This window comes from Empidonax traillii, unplaced genomic scaffold (genome assembly GCF_003031625.1).
Source record: "Empidonax traillii isolate 1590-97213 ecotype Southwest subspecies unplaced genomic scaffold, ASM303162v1 scaffold146:size911690, whole genome shotgun sequence".
Taxonomy (NCBI): domain Eukaryota; kingdom Metazoa; phylum Chordata; class Aves; order Passeriformes; family Tyrannidae; genus Empidonax; species Empidonax traillii.
The window spans coordinates 223358-249237 of record NW_020955339.1 but is presented as its reverse complement, the minus strand read 5'-3'; the positions used below and the strand labels follow the sequence as shown (position 1 = coordinate 249237).

Below are 25880 nucleotides of genomic sequence, written 5' to 3'. Positions count from 1 at the left end.
CTACCGCGGGAGGAAAATGGCGGGCGGGGCAGGAGAGGGGTGGCCGCGGAGCCGCGGGCAGGGAGCAGCTGCCTGTGCATGGCTGTAGCCGCAGAGTGGTGGCTTTCTGCACCTCCAGGCAGCCCTGGGCTACTGCCTTCAGGGCATTCCCCAGGGAGAAGCGTAACAAGTACCAGTTCTCATCTCTGAACCACCCCGAGATGCCCTGACCAAGGTGTAGTTAACCAGTTTGTGCTCTCCCCGCTCCGTGATCGGCCTCCAGTCAAGCTGTATCTTTAATCCCCTTCTTAATTTTTTTCCCTACAATGACAAGCCTGCTCCTCAGTTCCCTTAGCCAAAATCAGCAGGTGCCTGGAAGGAAGCTGAGTTCCTTTGATGGGACAAAAAGGACCCTGCATTTCCAGAATTCTGCTTGGAGGCAAGATGAGCCTGTCCTAGTCAGATTTACAGGTGTGCAGTGGCAACTACATGGTCCAAGGGAGTTACATTTAGAGCCTAATTATCCTTGTCATTAGAGAGTTGTCATAAAGCCTCTTGCTGCAACATATAGGTCTCTTTTTTGTTTAATCTCTAGTAGACAGAATAATTTTCCCCTTTAACAGCCTTGTACATAGTTAAAGACATCTTTGCTCAGTCTCCTCTAAACTTCAATTGGTGTGATTTAGGAGAAGTTTACACTATTTCAGGACATAAAGTGTCATTTGGGCCAGTGGGCCAGGCTGCATCCCTGCTCCGGGAAGAAGCTGCAACAAAGAACACGAGTAAATTCCCCACAGCACAGCTTGCAGCCACATACACCACCCTCAGGACTAACATAACCCTGATCCATCACCATGTACTTTTGTTCCTCTGGACTGTCTCTAATTGAATAGCACTTTTAAGGCTGGTCCCTAGAACAGGGCGCACTCACTACAGCTACAACCTTAATACAAGAGTCAAAGTACTATTTGCATCTTAAAAACTGCTTGAAGCCTGAGCGTGAACATGGGAAGAAGTTTTTGCAGCCAATCACATCTCCTATACTGATTATTTCTACTCATATCATGCACTAAGAATTCTGACTCCCAAGTATTCCTACTGCAAGAGTAACACACTAGGAATTGAGTAACACACTAAGACTTGTGACACTGATCTCTTAGTACATCTGCCTCGCTCCCAGCAGCTTTAAAAATATGCACTTTGCCTAGCAGAGTGAATGAAACAAATGCATACTGTCCTAAAACACACAACTATGATTATTTCCAATCCCAAAAATGTACCAGCCAAACAGACCCATTGAAAGAAAGAGACTCACACTCAAATCTATGCTTAATTTTATTTATAACACTTAAGAAATATTAACATCTCAGGATATCTGGTTTACCATCTAAGTTCAGTCATAATAAGCAACAAAAAAGAAAATGTTAACCATGTTTCAAATGAGCATTCTTACATTCATTCCCCCCTGTAACGTAAAGAAAAGTGTTCAGCTTTCTTAAATTTATGTGTTTGACTAATGGAAAAAAAAATCATTAAAAATGTCTTAACTACCAGGCATCCTGGTTTGTTAATTTTTTTTGTTGGCACTTGTATTCACCACAATCAAGCACTCCAGTTGGTTTGTTAAATTTTCCCTTTATACCCAGAACTGTCTTCTTGTGACTTTTTTTATTATTATTATTTTGATGTTGTTGTAATTGTTTTTTGAAACATCTGGATATTTAAGTTTGTTCAAATAAGTTTAAAAAGACAAGAAATCCAGGCTTGTCTGTCTGAGAAGCTCCTTCCCTTGATAACCCACCTATCAGATAACTGAAGGAAGAGACTTGCTTTCATTTTTCTGAATATTAGGCAAAAATTCATTTTAATTAATTTTAAACTGAAAAAAGTACAGAAACACACGCTTCATTTGATGGTGTGCATAAACATTACACTCCATATATAGCAAAAATATCTTTTATTTATAATTTACATTTCAACAAATGAAAATTTTACATTTTTACATATACCATTAAATTTTCACGCATCTACAGAACTTTCACACAATGACACCTGAAACTGTGCAGGCAGTAAGAAATTTCAAATACAAAAATGTATTTATTAACCAAACAGTAGTTGAGGCCCTGCCTCAGTTGGACATTTTTATTCATATAAAAAGTATTTGCCTTCCAGAATTAACACAGCAGCTCTTCTGTAAAAAAAAAAAAAAAATTCATACCTCAGTTTATTTAAACAGATTCCTCAGGTTCTGTTTTTATATCTGTAGATGCAGGTGTGCTCTCTTCTGCACAGGCAGGAGGAGGGGTGTCATCAGGTTCTTCTTTGATTTTAGGTGAGTCACAGGACTCTTCTGTTTCTTGTTTAACAATGTCCAACATTATATTTAGTGGATTTTCTGAAGGAGTCTTGCTGGGAGATGGTGTGCAGTCGAATGATGATGTCTGCAAAGTTAAAGTCAACACAGCATTAGCACATTAAAATGACAATTTTTAGCTTTTTATCCCCTTTGCCATTTTTCAAAATGCAAACAGGTTGATGGACAGGCACTCAAAAGCTGAACTTCTGCTTTACTGAGTTCCTAAGAAAACAAATTTATTTTTTGAATAGCATTGCTTTTTTTCCAATTCCTTTGAAAAGTTAACACCAAGAAGCAATGAAATGCTTAACACATTACCATGAAGTGTTCCCTTCTATGTGCCCTCAGGGTAACTCTAATTCCCAAAGCATTAAAAATATCACACACCCCAACACCCAGCTACTTGATTTTTACAAATTTCTAAGACTACGCATGTTACTCGACAATAAATCCATCAAACCATGGCTTTGCTTTATGGCACACAAGCTGTCATGGTACGTCGCAACTAGAAACGCATCTTAGCTAATTCTGTATTATAAACTTGCCACACCCAAGGCCTCCAAGTCTTAGGCATGAAAAATGGGCAGTACACTGAACACATTTGCTCCCAGCAAAGTCAGAGATTCAAGCAAAGTGAAAACAAAATGCCTCAGAAAGTATGAAGAAGGATTCACTTACATTTTGATAATCTTCGTAACAAGATGGATGGTAAATCTGAAAAAAAAAATTATCTCTTTAAATACATAAATATAAATTATAGCAATATCACTGGTAATGAACAGAATATGTCAATTACACATTAACACACAATTCATCTAGAAAAACTGTGGTCTGAGCAGGCCAAGTATGATGTTAAAAACACCTGGGAAAAGATTTTGTGATGTTTATTTAGGAAAAGTTATCATACAGAAGCCTGGTAAATGCTGTAAATTAGAGAAGCCTGGTGAGTACTGGAAATTATTTGTGTACAGCTGCATACAGAAATAACTGAACCAATACCTATAACCATGCATAAAGACATCCATTTTTCCTTTAGCTCTGCAGGGTAAGGGAAGGCTAGTGAGCCCATACTAACAACACCAGGACTATTGAGTCCATACCAGGACTTCAGGCACTTCTGAAGGCTGAGATATCTATGTACTTTGAGGCCAGGAAAAACTACAATGGGAATCCTTCAGAAGAAAAAGAGCACTTGACCTCCCTTTTTTTCTTTTTTATCCGTATTTCTTTGGATTTTTTTACTATAAATTAGTATCAGATGTAAATAAGATCATATTACCTTTTCATCTACTCTGATAGCATTCTTCAGGTGCCACTCTTCCTCTTCCTCATCCCAATATTGTTCAAATTGTTCTTGGCAAATTTCACAGCTCTGAAAAATCATTGGAGTAGCAGAGATAAATGAGGTTATTGCAATTTACTGAACACATGAACTTCAAGAACCTAGTAAGAGTCAAATAAGGCTCTTTTTAATTAAGATAAATACATTAGGATTAGAACATAATCTTCTCTCCACACTTTAAAAATCACTTTAGAAAACCCTAATTAAAAATTGAGTATGGTCTGCAGACAGAGCAACAATCACCATCTGGTCCTGAATACTCTTGTCACTTGAGAAAGGTAAGCTTTGCCTTTTTAGCTAGGAAGTCTGCAAAGCACTTTCTAACAATCTAATGCTGTGTTACTGTCATGTAAGACAATCCACTACAGAGATTTAATTAATTTTATCTACGGCATTATCTTCTCTCTTCCCCTTAACCTGCAACTCAAGTCAAAAAAGGCAAAACTTTTAGATGAAGTACTAACATTTTTAGTACTTCTGTGAAAAATACCTTGGAAAACAAAGCACCTTTTCAAATTAAAACAAAGGCCTTCATGACTTGATAGCTAGTTTCTTAGAGACTCAGCATGTAAAACTGAATTGTAATTTTAACAGCGTTTGTATTTGATTAGTACACCAATTCATCTACAAAAACAGAGCCAAAACGCTCTACTGGTTACTTTAATATTGTGGTATTTCTTTCTCCTAATGCCCATCTTCTACCAAAGAAGAAATTTCTGTGTGAAAGTATCAAAACCCCATTAACTCAGTAATTACTTAAATGATGAAGGACCATCAAAGGAAAAATTGCTTGCTCTACTTATTTTTACTATGGAAACACTCAGCAAATTAACACACTTTACCTGTTCCAGTTTTGCCAAAACCACAAAATGCCAGTGGGTGTAGATTTTTTTTTTACCTACAGGTGATTTATAATACTATCTGCCCTCGGAAGAAACCATTACATACACAAATACACAATCTGTGGGGTGGCTGCACAAAAGCCCAAGAACAAGATTTCAATCTACATACGGTAAGAAGAATCCAGTACACGCCTTTGAAGCACCAGATGACTCTTGGTATCAGAACTGATAAAGGCAAGCTGAAACTTACCTCAACTGCTCCAGCTGGTCCAGCCGGGACACTCTGAAACTCCTTCTCTTTTGCAGCTTCTTGTGTCTTCAACACAACCTCTTCATGAGCTTTTTCAAAGAACTGGCTTTTAGCACGTTCCTCTAGATCTGCTATTTCTTCAAACTCAATCCAGTCCTAAGGAAAAAGTTTTCATTCACACTCAGACATCTCAAAGTATCATATTTAATCAATCTTACTTTGTTAAAACTGCAATGCTCCTAAACATGCAGCATTAGCACAGTGCATGCTTTCTGACAATGCTATACTTCAAAAAAGCTTTTTCCAAAAAATCCACTATCCTTTAAATTCCATTCCATCCTCAGTGGAATGAAAACAGTGCAATAAACAGCCTCAAACTGTTCATTGTGCATCATACAATTGCCTTTTGTATTCTGACGGGCATTTGCGGACTACTTGAAGTATCTAAGACATGACTGTTTACCACAGGCCAACTCGTGTGACGATGTAAATTTCAGCTGCAACTCTACACCATATACAAAGTAAAACATTACAGCCTGTAATTTATCAACAGGAATACTGCATGACTTACTGTTAAACTGTAGTACCATCTCCGGTGTGTAATTTTTCTGCTAACATCTTTTTCTGTCCTATTCTGGCGATAATGCCAATCCAAATGATCTGCATAAACATCTGTCTGTGAAGTAGTGAATCTCATTCCGCATGAGTAACATTGAATTCCAGTGTACAGTCGATTTATAACGCTATCATAACGCCTACAAAAAAGAGATAAAAAAAGGTCTTAACATTTATTTAAAAAGAGAGAGGTAAGAAGTTTATCAGTAAATTGCTTCATTTGTCTCCAGCAGTAAGGGGAAAGCATGAATCTGCCGCAAGGTTAAAGTACGCAGTATGACTACATTTTTGCTGAATTTCATAGCACCATCAACTTAAACATTCAAAAATCAACCAATGGGTTCTTATTAATGATTCAAGAGAAACGTGTTAAGTGTTTTCATGCCTACTAGCTTTTCTAAGCTAAAGGTGCATAAATAGTAATGCCTGCATGTGGTTCAGCTTTACGAGCTACCATAAAAGTGGTAAAATTAGAATCATAGAATGCTTTGAGTTGGAAGACCTTAAAGATCATCTAATTCCAAGCTCTCCCTGCCATAAGCATGCACACCTTCAACTAGACAAGACTGCTCAGGGCCCCAACCAACATGGCCTTAAACACTTCCAGGGATGCAGCAGCCACTGCTTCTCCAGGCAACCTATTCCAGGACCTCACCACCCTCTCAGTAAAGAATTTCTTCCTAATATTTACTGTAAATCTGTTCTCCTTCAGCTTAAGGCCATTCCCCCTTGTCCTATCACTACAGGCCCTTTTGAAAAGTCCCCTCTCCAGCTTTTCTTGTAGCCCCCTTAGGTACTGGAAGGCTGCAATAAGGTCTTCCCAGAGCCTTCTTTTCTCCAGGCTGAACAACCCCAACTCTCTCAGCCTGTCTTCATAGCAGAGGTGCTCCAGCCCTCTTATCATCTTGGTGGCCCTCCTCTGGGCTCACTCCCAACAGGCCCATGTCCTTATCTGGGGACCCCAGAGCTGGATGCAGCACTCCATGTGGGCTCTCACCAGAGCAGAATAGAAGATAAGAATCCCCTCCCCCTTGACCTCCTTGTCACACATCTTTAGATGCAGCCCAAGATATGGGCTTCAGTACATATAACCTGAAGTAATAACATGCACTTTTGTGTAAAATTTCCCATGTTAATTTTCCCTCTTTTTCCTTTTTTAAAATTCTACAAGGCTGACATTTAATAATGCAGGTCCGCCTAATCACAAAGTAGCAGATAATCTTTTAAAAGCTTTCAACTGTCTTGGATAAACTATCTATATGGTGCCATGTTGTTATTCTCAGTGTTAACTGATTCTGCTATACGCACTGTCTAAGTTCTTCAACTATGAAGTTAGTGAGGTCTGGAACATTTTGATCTTCATTCTGATCATCATCTTCTTCTTCAGCAGCTGGCTGGGCTGATGTTTCATTCGCTTCTAGAAAGCATAAAGATATTATTTTATCAAAACTTGTGTACATCATCAGAAAAAAATTATGTGCTCCGGAAAGTTACTTTTATCCAAATACTAATACATACAATCTAACTATGTTAAAGCACAGGTGTGCAAGAGCTAAGTCAGTCGTGTTCTATCATTGTTTTAAAAAAGCATAGAAGAAACCAAGTCAGAGTTTCAATTTAGGAAAACAGTATTTCACCTTAGTCTTTGGCACTGAAATTCAGTCCTCAGAGACACAGAAATATTTCAGAAGCTGAAAAGAACCTGATTATAATCAAGAACAAGTTACTAAGGCACAGAACCAAAGACAAAACTGACTGGTCTGTATAGCTGAAGTGTACAAATAAAATAAGATACTACACATTTACTCCATCACACGTATTAAATTCCTTCCCAAAAATAAAGTTCTGCTTAAAAAACCCGCAGGAGTTCACAGTAGTTCATATACTTAGATTTATACTGGAGCTGGATAAACTGAATAGTTAGACCATAATGAATCTACATACGTGCTGAAGTGGAATCAGTTTTTGATAATTTGAGGATCCCTGTTTTCAGCAGTTTAGCAAACAATTCATTGACATCAAGCTGTCCCAGATGGTTATCAGGATACGAATGTGGAAGGGCTCCTGGGGAAAAACACCAACATTCAAGGAGGCAAAAGGTTAGCATCAGAAATTGACTTCACTTTCATCAGTGTATTTCACAACACAATTTTTCTGTTGCTTCTCATTTCTTCCGTGTTGGTTTTTTTTTGTTGTTGTTGGGGTTTTTTTAATTGTTTATCAACTCCCTCTGCTTTTATGTCTAGCATTTGGCTAATTTTTTCTCTTGCAACAGCATCCTTCATAATCTGTTCTGAAGTGCTGTCTAAGCCGGTTACACATACAGAGGTATCTACTGGACAGTGCTCATTAAAATGCAGTATTGTCCTCATTTTATGCCTAAATATTTCATGAAAATCAATCTACTTCATCACATACTTTAACCATTTATGACGTTTTAGAAACTTTTCATTACTAGCCACACGTACACTGGTGATGTTTGCAAACTCTGGCAAATTCAGCCAGACCTACAGACTGGTACCTTCCAGAAAAACAGACCAACCATGTGGTAGGTTTTTTTCAGCAGAACTATATATCAAAACCACATGGTTAATGAAAACTAACAAAAGCCTTCAGTGTTTGAGAGAAATCCCTTTAGACATGAAGGTGCTACAGAAACCACACCTAGGGCCACCAAGAGGAGGCTTTCCTTAGCCCACACAGACCTAGCACACCAGGTCACCACCAAACAGAACAATCCAAAAGAAATATAAGGAATTATATTGTAACACACCTGCAGGGTTCTGGACAAAACTTCCAGGATTTGGCAAATACTGCTGACCTTGGCCATAAGGTCCTGGTTGAGCAGACATGAGAGAAACCTGTGAAAGTAAACATGTAAGTATTTGTATAATAATGCAGTTATAAACTTACTTTTTTCATTTTATTATTAACTTCTAGATGTTTCTCAATAATTTTACATATATTAAACTCCTTCAGGAGTGAATCATGTCAGTTTGGTACTGAAAGGTCCACAAACTACTACATAATATTTCCCACATTTTCATTTTCCACTAGGAAAATTTCAGAACACATCCTCATTTTGCCTAACATTGCAACCCCCCCTCCCCACACCCCCTTTCTTCTAATTACTGAGCCTTCAGTCACATTTTCAAAAAACAGCGCTTCCTTTTAAATTGCTCTTTTTCACCAAAACTCAAAAGAAATTCAAGGAACCAGTAAATGTCTAATAACAAATGCCATGACTAATTCTCATCTAAGAACTGAACCAGCATCCACTAATGACATCTTGAAAGCAAGACTTTTCAGCACACGAGCTACACTACACTTTAGATAGAATAAGTTTTTATAACACACTTGTAATAAAAATGTTTTGGTTTTTTTTTTTCCCAAGCATCTGCTTTCTCCTTTTATGAACTGTTTAGAATTTTATCCCATTATAGGTCTGCAAGACATTATCTGCTTTTGTACAATCAATTAACTCTTCATGTTCGATTTTTATCCCCTAAATGAAAAAATGCTCTTTAAAATCTCTAATCTACTGAAAGAAATGACATCATGTTCACCAGTGTGAAGTATCACTTTCCCCTTTAGAAGAGAGCACTTCCAACAGGCAACAGCAAAGACAACTGAACTGATGAAGCAAGCTGGTGCTGAGATAATTTTAAGACAACAATGAAGTTGAACAAAAACGTTCAACAATGGCCTTATCTCTCTCAATTCCCCCAAGTTACAGGTATTTATTTAAAACTGGTTTGTCAACAGTGCTAATAGCTGCAAAAAGACAACAGATTCATTCTGATTTCACACCTCTTAGAAAAATTAATCATGTATATTCATTATCTTTCATGCTTTATATAGAACTCACTTTTATTGAAGTCTAATGGAAACAACAAAGGCTTCCAATTACCTGGTTTTGTTTTCATGTAAAAAATTTTAACTTCACTGTCATATTCTCAACTATGAAGTGAGTGCAAACATCCACTTGTTTAGTTCTTAAAAAAAATATTCTTAAAACATAGCAATGCATGTCCTTCTTAAATCACCTAATGACGTTTTTACCTTGAAACTGGCTCCAGCCTGCCAGCTCTTCAGGAAAACAATCAATTTTCAGAGGAAGAAAAACCGCTAATTGTCTACACAAAAATACTTCTGCAAGCAAACTATTTAATGCAATCAGTTCTTACCTGATTACTTCCCATTGGCATATTATTGAAATTTCCATATTGAGGACCCTGAAGACCTTTTTCATCAAAGTAATGTCCAGCTGCTCTCAGTGGGAAGTTCTGTGCTCCTGGGCCAGCTGGCCCATTGAAATTTGGTCCAGGCGAACCATCAAATATATCAGGTCTCTGGAACTGCATTCCATGAGCTGGTCCATTGTAGCCCTGGCCAGGATGTTCAACAAAAGGACCACCTTGTCCATATGGTGACATTTCTAGTCTTGAGGCAGGATGGTTAGCTACATTTTCAAAACGTGCACCTTGAAGGCCAAGGGGCAAGTCAAATCTAGAGGCTGGCTGGTGAGGTCCATCAAATCTTTGAGGTATGGCTGTTTCAAATCTTGCTTGTGCCTGTTGACCAGGTCCCAGTCTTGGACCAGGCTGTCCATGAATTCCATCAAATCTTTGCAGGAGAGACAGCTGTCCAGGCTGACCATCAAATCCAGCTGCATGACAGCCATCAAATCTCGGACCGGCCCGACCCAAAGGACCATCAAATCTAAGTCCACCAGCTCCCTGGTGCACCGGTCCATCAATCAACCTAGGACCTAGACCTGGCTGACCATGTGGTCCATCCAATCTCAGCCCACCACCCGATGGCCCATGTGGCCCTTCAAATCTGAGCCCACCACCTGACGGTCCATGTGGCCCCATAGGCTGACCATGTGGACCCTCAAATCTGAGGCCACCTCCAGGTTGTCCATGGGGCCCCAATGGCTGTAAATGTGGCCCATCAAACCTGAGGCCACCCCCTGGTTGACCATGAGGCCCCAAGGGCTGACCATGGGGTCCCTCAAACCTGAGACCACCCCCTGGCTGACCCCGAGGCCCCATAGGTTGACCATGAGGTCCCTCAAACCTGAGACCACCTGAAGGCTGACCACGTGGACCCTCAAACCTGAGACCAACTCCAGATCCTTCAAATCTAGGACCACCTACAGGCTGCCCTGCAGGCCCCTCAAACCTCAGAGGCCCAAGAGGTCCCTCAAATCTCAGAGGACCTCCTCCACCAACCTGTCCTGGGGGTCCTTCAAACCTCAGGGCCCCTGCCAGCTGCCCTGGTGGCCCATCAAATCTCAGGGCTCCAGCTCCTCCTGCTCCTGCCAGTGGTCCATCAAACTGAGATGCACCTGCCCCCACCAAAGGCCCCTCAAATCTCATAGCAGCCTGTCCAGGTGGCCCATCAATTCTGGAACTTGAACCAGCAGCAGGACCGTCAACAAAAGGACTTCCTTGTCCATCTACTCCAACCCTTGCAGCAGCTGGTCTAGGTGAGCCATCAAAGAGAGGTCTGTCTTCCATTAATGCACTTATCCTCTGCTTTGCTTCAATACCTCCAAATCTAGATCCTGGACTGTCTGGAAATGGTGCTTTCTCTGGATCTTCATACCTAGCTCTTTTGAAACGTTCACTGAACGGTGATCTTGGTTCCTCTCGAACACCTAAAATAACCCAGAAAAAGTCAGATAGCCACACACTAAAATGTTGCCAATTACTTAACAAATATAAAATAAAGCAAAGTCACATACCAGCTTGCCCAAGAAGCTGTCTTTCTTCACGATTATCAAACCTGCAAAGTGCATCTCCATCGATTTTCTGGAAGTCTGCTGTGCTTTTCCCCTGTTGCCTGAGAGCATCTCTAAATTCATCTGATTCTGCCCAGCTGTCATAAGGATCGGAACCTCTTGCTCCTTTAGTAGCACGCTGTTCTTCAAGTCTTCGTCGACTCTCAAGTGGTGACAGGTTATCAGCAAAAGGCCTCGTAGTGCCACTTACAGGAGAGTGTCTCCTTGATCGTTCTGCAAATGGTTCTTTTCTGTCAAACTGTACTCCACGCTTGGCTTTTGCTTGCTCACATTCTATTCCAGAAAGCAATGCATCAGGTACATGATAATCCAAAATATCTTCAGGATCCAACAGATCAAGCCTTGACAGTGAATGCTGAACTTGTGTCCTTTTTAGTTTAGCTTTATGTTCATAATATGTTAATTCTGCATCTGATAAAAGAGGTTTCTTTTTCAAACCACATTTTTCCTCTGTAGGGCTATCCCAGACATTACATCTGTGCTTTCCTTCCTGATACTGGAACAGCTGTCGGATCTGATGAGCTACCACGAGGAACTCATCTTGTGTTATTTCACCAGATGTTAAGCGGTCGTTTGCCTATAACATAAAGTTAAAGTTTAGACTTCCAAAAAGAAAGAAAAGAAAACCATACCTGGAACACTTCTATATACCTTCTTAAGTAATTCTCTCTTGCTTGCAGATGTCAATTCCTTGGGAATCTGTAAATTGGCATCCACGCTTAAACGGTGCTGCTGCTTTGGTGCTCGGGGTGATAAAATTCCTTTACCAGCAGGCCAGTTTTCCCTGTGTCTTTGGTGAGGGGATTTACCAAGTGCTTGGTGTTCATCATTCTGCTGTGAGCTGAAAGCAAGAATGCAAAATATTGATTATGTCTTTATTCAGAACATAACTGTTAAATTCCTACTAGAACTGATCATGGCAAAACATCACTATCACCTCAGAATCTAAGTATGAATCATTTCCAGATTTCACCAGCAGAAACAAGTTAAACAACTTATCAGTTTTAACAATCTGAACACTGCCTCCCAAGGCCAACTATTCTGAAGCCAACAGGAGAATTTCCACTGACTTCACACAGAAGTTGTTTAAAAGATAGTAACTTACTTTTTATTTTCTTCCCAACCAGATTTCCACCTCTTGCCTGATTTGGACCCTTGCCAGTTTTCTGCATTCTCCTTTGGATCTGGAGAAGCTTTTGCAGAATGCTGGGTGGCTGTTTCTTGTGGTCTTTCCTCTTGGGCTTTTTTCACTCTCCTTGGATCTCGCACCTCTTGCTTAACATTTCTCTTACTAGAACTTCTTTCATCTCTTGCTGCTTGTGTGCTTTCTTCAACATGAGACGGCTTAGGGCCTATCTGACGTATCTTGCCAATTTTAGGAGTTGATGAAGTAGGAGATAAACTCCTAAGTCTTCTTTTAGGTGATCTCCTCTCTCTTCTTTTTGGAGAATGTGTAGATGGTGACCGTGCCTTAGGAGAGCGTGATCGTGACCGTTTTCTACTACTTGATCTTCCCTGTTTTCCACCCTGTTTTTCTGATTCCTCTGTACTCATGTCTTGTTTCTGAACTGCACCGTTAATCACTTTATTTCTGCTCCCCACTGGTCTGTGTTCACCCATTTTATGCTCCTCTTTTTCCTTTTTCTCTGTACTTCTCCTCTTTTCTTTGACCTCCTCTTCTTTGCCCTCTGACTTGTCTTGAAGATGTCTTTTCAGCCTTGGATCCCGCTTACTAATGTCAGACACTTTAGTGCTTTCACATTCCTGACTTTTACTATCTTTAGTATCGGGTAGCTTATTTTTCAAAGGGGATGGTGATTTAGATTTTGCTTTGGATTGGTCAAGTTCTTTCTTCTGTGTTTTTTCACTTGCTTTTGATTTTTCTGACTTTGTAGAGTTCTGCTTTTCACCTTGTGCTGTTTTGTTTGCCTTGGTATCAGACTGGCTGGTCACATTCGGTGAAAATTCTTTCCTATGAGATTGATCTTTAGTATGTGAAGAATGTTGACCCATCCTATTAAGTCGAGGATCCCTGTTTACAATTTTGATATCATGAAGTGGAGGACTTGGGGATGGTCTGTTTTTTTCAGATTGCACAGCAGTCTGATGAGGCGGTTTAACTGTCATATGAGGTGTGGGAGACATATGTTGTTTGGAAGCTGCTGGAACTGAAGCTATAGTAGATGATCCCTGCTGAACACTAAGAGATACAGCCTGAAATTGGAAAAAATCCAGCATTAATATGCATGCCACAACTCCTACCCAGAGGCGCTCATATTCTGCCTCAAATACAAAACTGCAATAGCAATGTTTTGGAAGTTATGAGATCCAGCCATTTAACTGAAAATAACCCATTAACCACTAATTAACGGATCATTATTATTATACATTAAATCACAGAGTCACAGAATATGCTGAGTTGAAAGGGACTCATCAGAATCCAACTCCTGGCCCTGCAAAGGACACCCCAAGAATCACACCATGTGCCTCAGTGTTGTCCAAACGCTTCTCAAACTCAGACAGGCTTGGTGCTGTGACCACTTCCCTGTGGACCCTTTTCCAGTGCTCAGGCACCATTTGGTGAAAAACCGTTTCCTGATATCTAACCTAAACCTCCCCTAACTTAGCTTCATGCCGTTTCCTTGAGTCCTGTCACTGGTCATAAGTGAAGAGATTGCATTAAAGAGAAAACGTTAAAGCGTTAAAATAATGCGGTATCGTTACAAAAGATCAAATTCAAATACAATGCAAGATCAGTAATACAAAATCAATATTGCAAAATATGTAACTTAGGCACATGTTCTAATTACAGCATTAGCTTTTCTATATAAACCACATGCTCTAGGCAACTCAACTGCCAAGTATCCTATTTTCAGACTTCTACACTTCAAACATGCTTTATTTTGGTATTGTCAACTGTCAACATAGAAGGACTTTCAACTAAGAATGTAAAACAATACAATTTACCCACCATCTTTATATGACAGCATCAAACCAACCTGACCTAGTGAGGAAACTCACTTTATTTACAACAGGCTCCTTTGTTTTTAAAGAGCAAATATATTTGAAAAAGCCAGGCTTGCTGTGAGACACAAGAAGAGGTGAAAGATGAGGACCACAGTTATCATTTTGAAGAGAAGTTAGAAACAAAACTAGAAAAATTTCACTTTTTTTTTTTAACCTGAAAGTGTAATTCTTAAGGGTTTAGGGAAGCAAAAACAGTTCAGGAACCCCTGATCACCTTGCATTGCTCTAGCAGTCCCAAAACTGCTACACTTGCCTAATACGAGGAAAAAACAATATGCTGTACTTACCAGTACAGCCAAATACTGTCCAAAAGAAACTGAGACCCAACTATGAAATTTTCATCAACTATCCTACTCACCAACTGTGCTTTAGTCTGTTCCAGCTCCAGCTCTAGTTTTTTTTGCTGAAGTTCTAACAACTGCTTTTGCTTTGCAAGCAATTGCTGCCTGATCAGTTGCTCCTGTGTCAAATTCTTTTGTATTTCAGGAACAGCTGGAGGAGTAGAGGCACCAGAAGTGACAGCAGAGGTAGGTGCAGTAGATTCCTCTGGCTAAAAACAGAATTTAAAAAGTTAAATTTAAAATCCTGATGAAATCAACTAAACCCATCTTCTTTCAGTGTTATCATGATCTGGAACTTAGTTTGTATAGCAGTTATAATTGGCATTTTTTTGCCATACTACAATTTGCTTGCTGTGACAGGTGTATGTCACTTAACAAATTCATCAATGTTCCAAAACCTAGAATATCATTTTGAAATTAAAAAAATAAACCCTTCAAATATTCTGAATTCATAAATTTCTCTTACCTGTCTAAAAAGGCCAGGTACTTTATTCTTAATATACTAAATTGTCAAAAAGTAGCATACAAACAATGAAAACCACACGTATTACCATCTGTTCTTACAGCAGGCAGAAAAACTTACCGATTTATTTAAAAACTTAGGATTCACATGGATGCTAGAAGTATTCACATTTGGGGGCAGAGGTTTAATTGGCCAGGCAGGATCTAATGAGTTGACTCTGACATCAAGTGCATATAGTTTCTTCAAAGGAAAAATATCATCCCATGTGGAGCGTAATTTAAATAAACTTTTCCTAGTATTTTCATCCACCTAAAACAATAAAACAATTCTATGGCTTGTTAAGTTAATATAGAACAATTTCTTTAACTTTTCTGTAGAACTTAAGATTTCATTCATTTCCTATATCTATCAACAGTTTGCCATTTTAACATATTGAACTTGCTACATAGAATTTGTAACTGGTGCAGACCATACATCTCTACCAATGGGATCAGTAACAGACGCTCAAATGTGGATTGTTGTTTCAAGGCCATTTGAATGTTTTATTGTGTATTACCATTCTCTGAGAATTTTCTTTCAACTTTTCCATTAGCAAAATTCTCATTTTACTGGCCCAATTTCTGTGGAAAAAAATACAGTAACAAAAATATTGAAAGGCAACAGCCTTTTGAGACATCACATTATTCAAGTGTTTGTGCTGAATGGAGTATGACAATGACAAACAAATCAAGAAAAAACAAACTCTGAAGAGAAAAGGTGTTTTACTCAGCTGTTTAGTCACTGAAGGATTTTTTTTTAACAAATGAAATAGAAGGGGTAGTAGCTAAAATGAAGGTAATTATTATTTCAGTTCAGCTGCAAAATTAGACCCATCTACAAGTCACAGATGAAGCATACTCGTAGGAGCAGAGGCCCATTTTCTCTCTTCACAAATAACCAGATTTGGATTATGTCATGACAGCTAATTTACAATTTTACAGTAAAGCAAAATTTAGTTAATCTCATAATTTGAGTAGTTCAATAAACAATAAATGAAAAACATTAGAGGACAAAATACATGCAGCTGTCTTAATGTCAAAATCCCAATTCAATCTTTAAGTATTGCCTATGTAGATAATTTTTGCTGAAGTTTTATTTTTAGGATGTTACAGCAAGATGTAGAATAGTCTGGAAAGTTTGGAGATTCTTCTAGGGAAGAGCAGGAACTTCAATAAAAATAATTCATAATTAGTAATTGAAGTATGCCTTCAAACAATTTTTAATGAGTATGAAGTTCACTGCAAAAAGGTGCAGAAATGACTGCACACGAAGTTTCTGAGTTCATCAAGTGTCTAATGATACCTTAGTGACCATTTACTGATAAAACGAAATTTCTAACAATATCTGTGCTGGAATTCTACTTACACATTTTAACATGAACAACTAAGCTATTAGAAATGATTGCCACTTTACACATTCATTTAGTATACATTAAATAGCTTTAGTTAGCTTAATAGAGTGTTAACATATAAAACTCTGAAGATTAGTTATTATCCAGAGTGTCACTCAGCTGCAACATTAAACGCAATTCAGGATAATAGCATTCATAATTTAATACTGAAAAAAGAAGTAAATCTACCTCTCTACTCTACACAAAGGAGTTTATATGTCTTCCACAGTTATGACAACAATCTATTCCTTACTTTATCATGCACTTTACATCTGAAAACCATATATAAAGCATACTGCGATCTCAGATCCTTGCTGATTATGTAATGATAAATATGCAAAAACTCCATCTCACTTCTATGAGATGCCACTTTCTTATACAGCAAAGCACAGAAGTTAACCCTTGCTTTCTGATCCAACTTAAACCCATTTAAATCCAGCCTTTCAAAACCTAGACTTCGAGTTTTTCAGTGAGGAATATGCACAATTACTTCCCTGGGTTTAAAGATAAGGAGCCAAAATTAAAACATATAGCAGCAGCTTTCAGTGTTAAATGAAATTAAAACACCTATTTATAGTATAACATAGTCATGTATTCTAAGACCCTTCCCCCACACACCCCCAGCATTTTTTTCAGACCAGTAAGAGAGAACCAGGTATCAGTACTACTCACTCTTCAGTTTAAGCACTCATCCTGCACAATGTGAATTATGTAAATCAGACAAATCTAACTATAGGAGAGAGCAGCTTTGAGAAATCCACAAGAAACTGATTCTCAGTCTATCCCTGGCAGAAAGACTATTAACTATCTTAAAAATAAACAAGCAATCCATAATTAATTGGTCTATACATTATTATTACTTTTTGTAAAGTCCATCCAGGTAAGCAATTGATAACCAAAATACCATTAGTAAAATCTTGCCTGGACAGGAAAATTACAGATGTTTATAAACCAAATTAAGTAATGCTTTGCATCTTTCAGCTAACGTGTAATTTACATGCTTAACAGCAAAACGAATCATTCATAGTATACAGTACTGAGATTTATAAAAACCAATCAATTTAGTTTATCACCCAAGAAAACCCAAACCTGAAAGCATGTATTTATTTTACCAGGAACAAGTTTTGCTTAGAATACAGTACTTTTCGGAAAATGTATATACCTTTTCAAATACACAAATAAATGTTGCAACTAGGTTTTTAGTAAATGCAGTGAGATACTCTCTTCCCACATTCTTGACAATGGAATCCATTAGGTACATAACAGGAAGCTTCTCTGACGCAGGAGCCTGGAGTAATAAAAGAAACTGAGAAGTTTAGTACAACAAAAACATATTTTAACCTTTTCAAATAAAGGGATTACCAATCCCAGAAATACACACCTCTCTTTTTGGTTGCCACTATAAACACCAAGGGATTTGGTGGGATTTTTTGTTTATACAAAAATTTAATCTGAAAAAGGGACACTCAGTTCAAAGTATAATGCAGTGGGTCTACCACAAAAAAAAAAAAAAAAAAAAAAAAAAAAAAAAAAAAAAAAAAAAAAAAAAAAAAAAAAAAAAAAAAAAAAAAAAAAAAAAAAAAAAAAAAAAAAAAAAAAAAAAAAAAAAAAAAAAAAAAAAAAAAAAAAAAAAAAAAAAAAAAAAAAAAAAAAAAAGGAACCCCTAAGGTTATTTTGTTTGCATAACAAAGCGTTGGAAAAAGGAAAAAAAAAAAAGAGGAAAAAAGCAGCCCCCGAGACAGTATTGCCACTACTGTACCGAGTGTAACCTTCCACTCGAGAAAGTAACTAAGCAGGAAACCATCGTTAGCACTTCAAGGAACTTCTAAAAAACTGTTTATAATTAAAACCTCCTGGATGTGTTTTTCTGGATTTCGAAGAACACAAATTAGACTTCTGGCAAATAGCCCAAATTAGTGAACTTTTGTAGCTGTAGAATATACGTAGAGTATCGCAGTCTTTTCTTAAACTATACGCAGAACCGGTCGCAGCTATTTCACTGTAATCCAGGAGTCCCATTCTCTCAGCACTTGCAGATGGCGACGGTTCAGAGTTCCAGAATGCATGCAAAGATGCAGTCAGAACAGAGTTCCCAGTCCAGGCAAAACTCAATCGTAGTCGACCAGGTCAGTGCACAGACTAGCTCAGGAACTGCAATCACCATTTCCACAGAAGGGAGTCTTCAAACTCTGGACACATCTTTGTTACAAGCGGAGGCTCGGGTTTGGTTGTTTGGGTTTTTTTAAAATCTTTTTTCAAAACTCAAAGCAAATTTGTGCAGTAGAGGTGTGGTGACCCTGGACTGCTACAGCCACTTCTAATGCACAGAAAGCTCTACTGGACCAATAAAGTGATTTTAATGCCTACCAGTGGCTCTCACAAAGGAGAAGGCACAGAAAACATCAGCAAGTACGTAGACTCGCTGAAGAGGACAACATGGAACACAACACAAGCTGTGTGTGTTGCCCAGGACCCCCTTAGAAGACCATTCATTTGTAATACTTCAAGTCCCAATCACCATCCATAAGGATAAAACCAGAACAGTTTCACATACTGCTCATCTTAAACAGGATAGGTTACTAGGTTAATTAACAACACCCCTACTCTGCAGCCCCATTATCCAGAAAATTGTGTAGAACAGCACTATTTTAGATTTAATTCCTTCCCTTTTGAGGTGGTTCACAGAAGGGTACCCACTCAACAGTATTTTACATGGGCAAATCACAGTGTTCCTCACTCCTAAAGTTGCGTTAATTTACCATAACCTGAAACTTATTATCGAAGAGGGCAGGACTCCGTGTTAGTTAAGGGACACAGGGGGTGCACCGCCTTTGAGCAGATTGGAAAAAAGGCAGAAAAGAGACAGGTGGTGCATTTCATACATATAACAACAGAAAAATCAGTTAAGTTAGGTAAAACTAAGTGCAGCACATTGAAAGCCAATCTTACACTGTGACATCATACTCATCTGTTAACAACCTAATAATTCAAGTGTTAGAAAAAAAGGCATTGCTCTAGTCTCAGAAATCAAAGGCTGTGGGTCTGGAGCTATTTAAAATGTCTGTGGAATACTGGTTTCTTCTTTGAAGTAGTCTGCACAATGGCACATTAAAAACACTACTCCAGTTCTGAATGCCTGCCTTTATGAAAAAAATGACAGTGCACCATTTCTGACTTTTAGTCAGCCGTGTTAGGGACACAAAGACCTTTCTCAGAAGTACCTATGCCTGACGGCTACTCACAGGATATTTTATCCTCTTCCATTTCACCCATGTACGGGAGTAGCTCATAGCACTCAGCTAAGCTTCAAGTCCGAGATGCTGGGGAATGATTAGTAGCAAAAGCACTAGAAAGAAGTTTAACTGTCCCCTTCACCCTGCATCAGACTGTTAAAAACAATTATACACGGAAGTACCATAATCTACTAAGGAAGCCTACTTCAAACTATACGCAGAATTAAAAGCTTAGCATTGTCCCCTGCTTCAAATGTAAGCTATTCAGGCGTCACCACCATAAGCACTGTGACTTAAATACGGTTGGAATATTTAAGTCTTCTCTTCTGGAAGTGTTTATTATGTCAAGGTATCTAGCATGTATTTCAATAGCCACAAAAGGGAATCCCAGACTGGAAAGCATTTTGTTTTCAGGAGCTCTATGCAACACCCTCTAACAAGAAAGATCCCGCAGGACACTAATCAAAAGGCAGGGAGGCGCCGCATAATCACCAGAACGCAGAAGAACACTAACTCTGAACTCATCAGCATAATATTAAAGACTTCATTACAAAACTCCCACTGTTCCTTCAAATAACATAGGAAAGCTATTGTTGGAAATGTGTGGCTCTTTTTTATTAGTTTCCTAGAAGATTTCAAGTTTTAAAATAATATCTGGCAATTGAACCCCAAGTCACAAGCTTGTGCAAAAATTTGTTTAAAAAAAAACTTTGTATACAAAATGGGTCTTTGAAATAAATTCTGCACTATACAGTGGTAAATAAAAAGACAAATACATATTTCACACTTTTTATTTACAAATTTTATAATACCAGTCACACATTTCAGAACCATTTATTTAATTGTAAAGCAGACCACTCAAGTTTTACACTAAACAAACTGTCTCCAGGCAACACTTTTTAAAAAGTGGCTTAGTAAAGGAGATCACTTTCCCAGAAACAACTAAAAACTTGCCTTGAATAAGCTACAGTCACAAACAATAACTAGGCATAACTAACCATTGATACAGGTTTTAAGACATCTTTAAAAAAAAAAAAACCACACTTCAGGGCAGGTTCTAAATCACCCAGAAATGGAAAAAAAAAAATGACAGCATTGTTATTCATCACAAATTATTTTATACACATCCACTGCCCTTTAGGAGATATAATGGTGAGAGCTATTAGATTATGAGGTCACCTCCCCAAGGAATGGCAAAACTCAGCCACTGGCAGCATTTAAAACTAGACTGGAAGAGGTCTGTGGCATACTAAAAAGACATCCTGCGTTGATAGAAAGACAGATTAAGTAACTTAAGAGATCCTTCCCTCCCCCATCATTAGGTAGTACAATTCTCACCATTATAAACCACGATTTAAAGCCAAAGGAAAAAAGCCTTTTAACACCTGAGATCAGAGGGAGCAAGGGAAACAACGAGGGAGGGGTCGCTGGCACTATGGGGGATTGAAAGAAGAACCCTTTTCTTACAAAATGCTCATTAAAAAGGTGCTGTAAACCCCCATCCATGTGTAGTGGCTGACTGATGTCAGCAACTGCCTGGGCTGGGCTCAGAGGGAGCCTCCTCTTTCCCTTTTTATATCATGTGCCTTTCAGACGCCATGTTAGGATCCTACAGGCTGCTGCAGTTTCTACAGTCAGGGACAATTTCTTCTTCCCCATCCTCAATCAATAAACTTCTCTAGCCAAAATATATTAAATATGCACACAACATTAGCGTTACTCGGGGCACAGATCACCTGAAAGCCAAACAGATTATCCCAAGCCCCCAGAATTTTCTCTAATCAGTAAGAGCAAAACAACACCCCCCACCACCAGCACCACCACACACACTTCTCTATCCGGAGAAGATGACCCACAAACTTTTCTATAGAATAAGGGTGCCCCCGACCCCCCAATTAATCTCTCACAGGGACCGCAATGGGAAAATGGCCTTAACTGATACTTAAAAGTCACTATATCTAGCCCTTCAGAAACGGACAATTTGCTTCTATAAACTTAACCTCATTTCCCTTTAAAACTATCCCCCCAAGAAAAACCCAACCCTCCATGAGATCTCCCGGCTCAGGCCCTCTATAATGACTGCAACAACCACCTACTGTCCAAATCGCCTAGATCCAAGGGTTAAGCCACCAGATTCGGCCACCGAATCCCGGCTCCATATAGGGGGAAAACCCATCTCCCAGGGTGCGGAGGTGCAGCTGCCCAGTCACTGCCGGGCCGCCATGTTGTGCCTGCTATTTACACGGGGCTCGCACTGCGAGCCGCGCTCCCTCTCTCACAGCTTCTCCTGGGACGAGTCCCCAGCCCTTCCCTACTCCCAACAGGGTGGTGTGGGGGCTGCTCCCCTCCCTCGAGTCCCCTGCTCCCTATGCGATGGGGCAGTAGAAGCAGAAGCTTTAAGTTCAGTGGTGAAAGAAGGAGCCCCCCCAGCTCCCCGCCGCCTCGCCCCGTGCACCCTAATCCCAGCTGGGAGAGGATTCCCTCTTCCGCCTGCTTCCCCCACGGAGACCCCCTGCCTCCTGGACCCATCCGAGCCTCCGGCACCCCCAGCTCTGCCCAAATCCTCTCCCTACTCGCTCCCTCACTATCAGCAACCCCCCCGGCACTACCTTCCGATCCCCCCTCGCCGCCCAAGCCCCGCCATTCCCACCCCATCGCTGGCCTCCGCCCGAGCTTCTCCCTCTCTCGCTCCATTTCCCGGCCCTCCGGCCCTCTTGCCTGTCCCCCCTCCCGGCTCCGCTGTGTCCCCCTGTCCTCCTCTCCCCGCTCTGCCGATGGCCTCCCCCAGGCCGCCCTATCCCACTGCCCCGGCCGGTCCCCCCAGCAGTATAGGTAGGAGTAGTAGTCGGTGGAATATAAAAACCTTGGCGATTTGCGCCTCGATCAGGGAGACGATGTCCTTGGCGAAGGGCACGTTCTCCTCGGCCAGGATGGTCAGCATGTTGATGTGCGGCTTGCTGTTGAACGTCAGGTCCTCCAGCGACGACTGGTAGTCGCGGCACGCGTCCTCCCGGGCCTCGCTGCTGCCAGCGTTGCTCTCCGGGGCCGACATGCTGCTCGGACCAGGACCCGACCCACCGACCGACAGCCCCCTCCCCGCGATCCCCCGCTGCCGAGCGATGCCGATGCCGCCCCCCCGCCGCTGCCGCCGCTGGGCTCCTCTACCGCATCCTCCGCGCCGCGACTCCCGCTGGCTGCGCTGCCGGTGCCGCCGCTCCTCCGGCCGCCGCCGGCTCAGTCTCGGCGCTCACAAAATGGCGGCGGCGGGCACGGCTCGCGAACCGCTTCCCGCAGCCGTTGCGTCATGTGAAATTGTGCTCGGGAGAGGGGCCAGCGCCTTGGAGGGCCTCTTTTGTTCGCCGGCCGCGCCCTGATTGGCTGGCGCCCCCCCTGCGCAGCTCGCCATTGGCTCGCCCGTCAGCACAGCGGCCTCCGATTGGCTGGCACCGCCCTTCCTGCTCGCTGACGGGCTCCTGCGGTCAGGTCCCGCTCTCGCACCCGCGTCCCCACTCGCCATTGGCGGCGTGTCCCGGCCCCGGCGATGCCGTCCCGCCCTGCCTCTTCCTCCCGCCTTCCCGTGCCGCCCTCAGCGCTGCTTGCTGCTCCCGGCGCAGTCCCCCCTCCCTGTCGGGCCCGCCCCCGCCCACCGATGGCTCTGCCCCCGTAACCCGCTCTCCTCCGGAGCGGCCGCTTCCAGGGACAGTAGATTTTGCTTACTGGGTGGGAAGTGACAGGACGGGGAGTAGTGGCCGTGAACTGAAACATAAGAGTTTCACCTCAACGTGAGGAAGAACTTTTTCACGTTGAGGGTGGCAGAGCATTGGGCTGCCCGTGGAGGTCGTGGAGTCTCCGTCTCTGGAGACATTCCAAACCACCCGGACACTTTCTGTGTCACCTGCTCTAGGTGACCCTGTATTGGCAGGGTTGTTGGACTAGACGATTTCCAAGGTTCCTTCTAACCCGAACTTCCAACCCGTCCGCCTTAAAAGCGTCCCAGCCCTCCCTGTTTTTCTGACGCCCGTTCTGTCTTCCACCTTTTAAGCAGTCCCCCCTGGCACCAGTGTTTCCAGGTCTAAACAGAGCCAGGAACCACAGGAGTGAGCTGGTAGTAGAGGAAAGGTAGAGAGAAAAGTAACAAAACCTGCCCTTCCTTAGTCATGAGATTTGCCCAAAGGTATCTCTCTAAAGGGAACTTGCTTGCAAAGCAGTTTCAGGTATAACCATTCCTTGCTTCCCCCACTGCATATTCCTTAGTAACTGTGGAGAACTGTTGGCATTTGAAAGCAGGGAATGGGTGAATGCTTCATTAAAATACACTGCAAAAAACACATCATGTGAGATAATATTTAAGGTGTAAATTACATAGATATGTGCATATGCATATATATTCACATAATATATTCTGCAAATATAGCAGAAAGATAGCAAAACAAAAACCTGACTAGATTCTGGTAAAAGCTGCTGTTTGTCATTTTATCTGACTGCAAATGTACTTTAATTCCTGTCTTCATGTCTGTATCCCTTTTCTGAAAAACAGGGAAGGAGGGGACAGGAAATGCAACAACAGCTTTTATTTGCTTGTTGAATTGCGTATTCATGTTTGTTCCTGTAAGCCTTGAAACGCTGCACTTTGAACACACAGCTTCACCTTTACAGTGTGTCACCACAAGATAAGAAAATAAAACTGAAGTTTCTGTGTCTGGCTGACCAAAGCTGGAAGTGCAAGGCCTCTTCTCAGCATAAATATTAGCAGTTATTTGAAGACGTCCTGTCCGTGAATAATATTAATTATGTACTAGGAATCAAACCATAATGTACACCCAATTTATTTTGCAAAAACAGTACATACTGTTCTGCTCCTAGGGGAAAAACGTGGGGGCGGGGAAATGTTTCTCCTCCTCAAACCACCGTATTCGTAAGTTAGAATGCTCATTCGTACTAATTACAGGAACAAAACCAGCAATATAAACAAAACTGTGTTGATGAAGATGTCACGTGGTCCAAGGCCACTCTCAAAACCAGATTTGCTGTTTACTGATCAGGAGAGGACTGATGTGACGCAAAACAGTTTGCTACCCTGCAGAACACAGTCTTCCTGAGGCTGAGTGCACCCAGCGTGCCTGAGCAGATCTAGTGTTTTAGTGTATTATTAGTTTGCCTTTACTAGTCTTCAGTGGTACCTCAGCAAGGTCTACAGGTTGTTAGCGAGAAGTTGCTCATGAGGCCCCCATGCTGATGAGTTGTGGGAATGCTCTGTGCTCTAAGCAATTTTTGGAACAACTCATTAAGAGTTGTACAGAAATGCCCATTGAGTCTATCCTTGAGCACTCTAATGAAAAGCTGTTTATTATTACAGGAATTGCGTTGTACCAGCAATGTGTGCAGAGTGTGAGTTTATCTGTGCCTGCGAAAACACACCTCATCCATGTGTTCTTGAAACCACCTCCTGTCGAAAGAAGATTTTTGCTGAAAGCATCACTTAGAGATGCTTCTGGTACATCTGTATCCCATTGCTTCTTACAGAAGTTGACATAGCTGTCAGATAAAGTTTGGATGTTTGGGTTTTGGTTTCTCTTTGGTTCCTTTTTTTTTAATAGATGCAGCTCTGGGTTTTGCTGGTATAAAGCCCACTAGAAAGTCTCCAGACAAGACCCACATATAGCCCACATGACTTGAGAATCACCAGCAATTGATAATTAAAGATGCTTTGCTGAATAGTCATGAAATTATAGTAGTATATAACAAAATATATGAAGGAAAGATGCCTTTCAAGATTTTATTACATTATAAAACATCTGTAATTAAAAATACTCATACTTCTGTTTATACTTGAGATTATTTTTCTTGGGAAGTTTAATAAAATTACTTTGAGCTGCTTTATAGCTAGGCAAGGATAGGAAAAAAAAAGGATCTCAAGGCACCCAGAAATGTTTTTGCTGCTTTTCATTCTGGAAAAGTAAAAAAAAAAAAAAAAAAAAAAACTAATTGAAAATGCATCTTTTTTGACATGTTAAAAAAAGGAAAACACAGACACTAAAGAAACAAACACAGTGTAGATTTTTAAATATTGGTTTAATGAGATGTAAATTACCCCTCTGTGTATGAGCTGAAGTCCTTTGTTCTCCAGCCAAGATTCTCTTAAGGAAGCAGACTGTTTCTCGGTGGGCCTCCCAGAGGGTGAAAAGCTTTATACT

General features: G+C 40.7%; 1 protein-coding gene across 3 annotated transcripts; it reads right to left on the bottom strand.

Moving 5' to 3' along the window:
* Positions 1 to 1296: 1296 nt before the first annotated feature.
* On the bottom strand, positions 1297 to 22800 carry PCF11 (PCF11 cleavage and polyadenylation factor subunit). Of its 3 annotated transcripts, XM_027884467.1 has the most exons (17): positions 22550 to 22797; positions 17616 to 17741; positions 15145 to 15333; positions 14579 to 14770; positions 12299 to 13407; positions 11845 to 12034; positions 11137 to 11770; positions 10450 to 11049; positions 9572 to 10368; positions 8158 to 8245; positions 7329 to 7448; positions 6693 to 6801; positions 5341 to 5524; positions 4770 to 4925; positions 3615 to 3707; positions 3014 to 3049; positions 1297 to 2420 (listed from the first exon to the last, which is right to left on the bottom strand). In XM_027884467.1, the coding sequence occupies exons 1-17, from the start codon at positions 22736 to 22738 to the stop codon at positions 2208 to 2210; spliced, it is 5025 nt and encodes a 1674-aa protein (XP_027740268.1). In that variant the 5' UTR covers positions 22739 to 22797; the 3' UTR covers positions 1297 to 2207. The 3 variants fall into 3 exon arrangements, with proteins under 3 accessions (XP_027740268.1, XP_027740267.1, XP_027740266.1); XM_027884466.1 differs by having other exon boundaries at positions 6693 to 6798; positions 9572 to 11049; positions 22550 to 22800; XM_027884465.1 differs by having other exon boundaries at positions 9572 to 11049; positions 22550 to 22798.
* Between the last annotated feature and the right edge of the window lie 3080 nt (positions 22801 to 25880).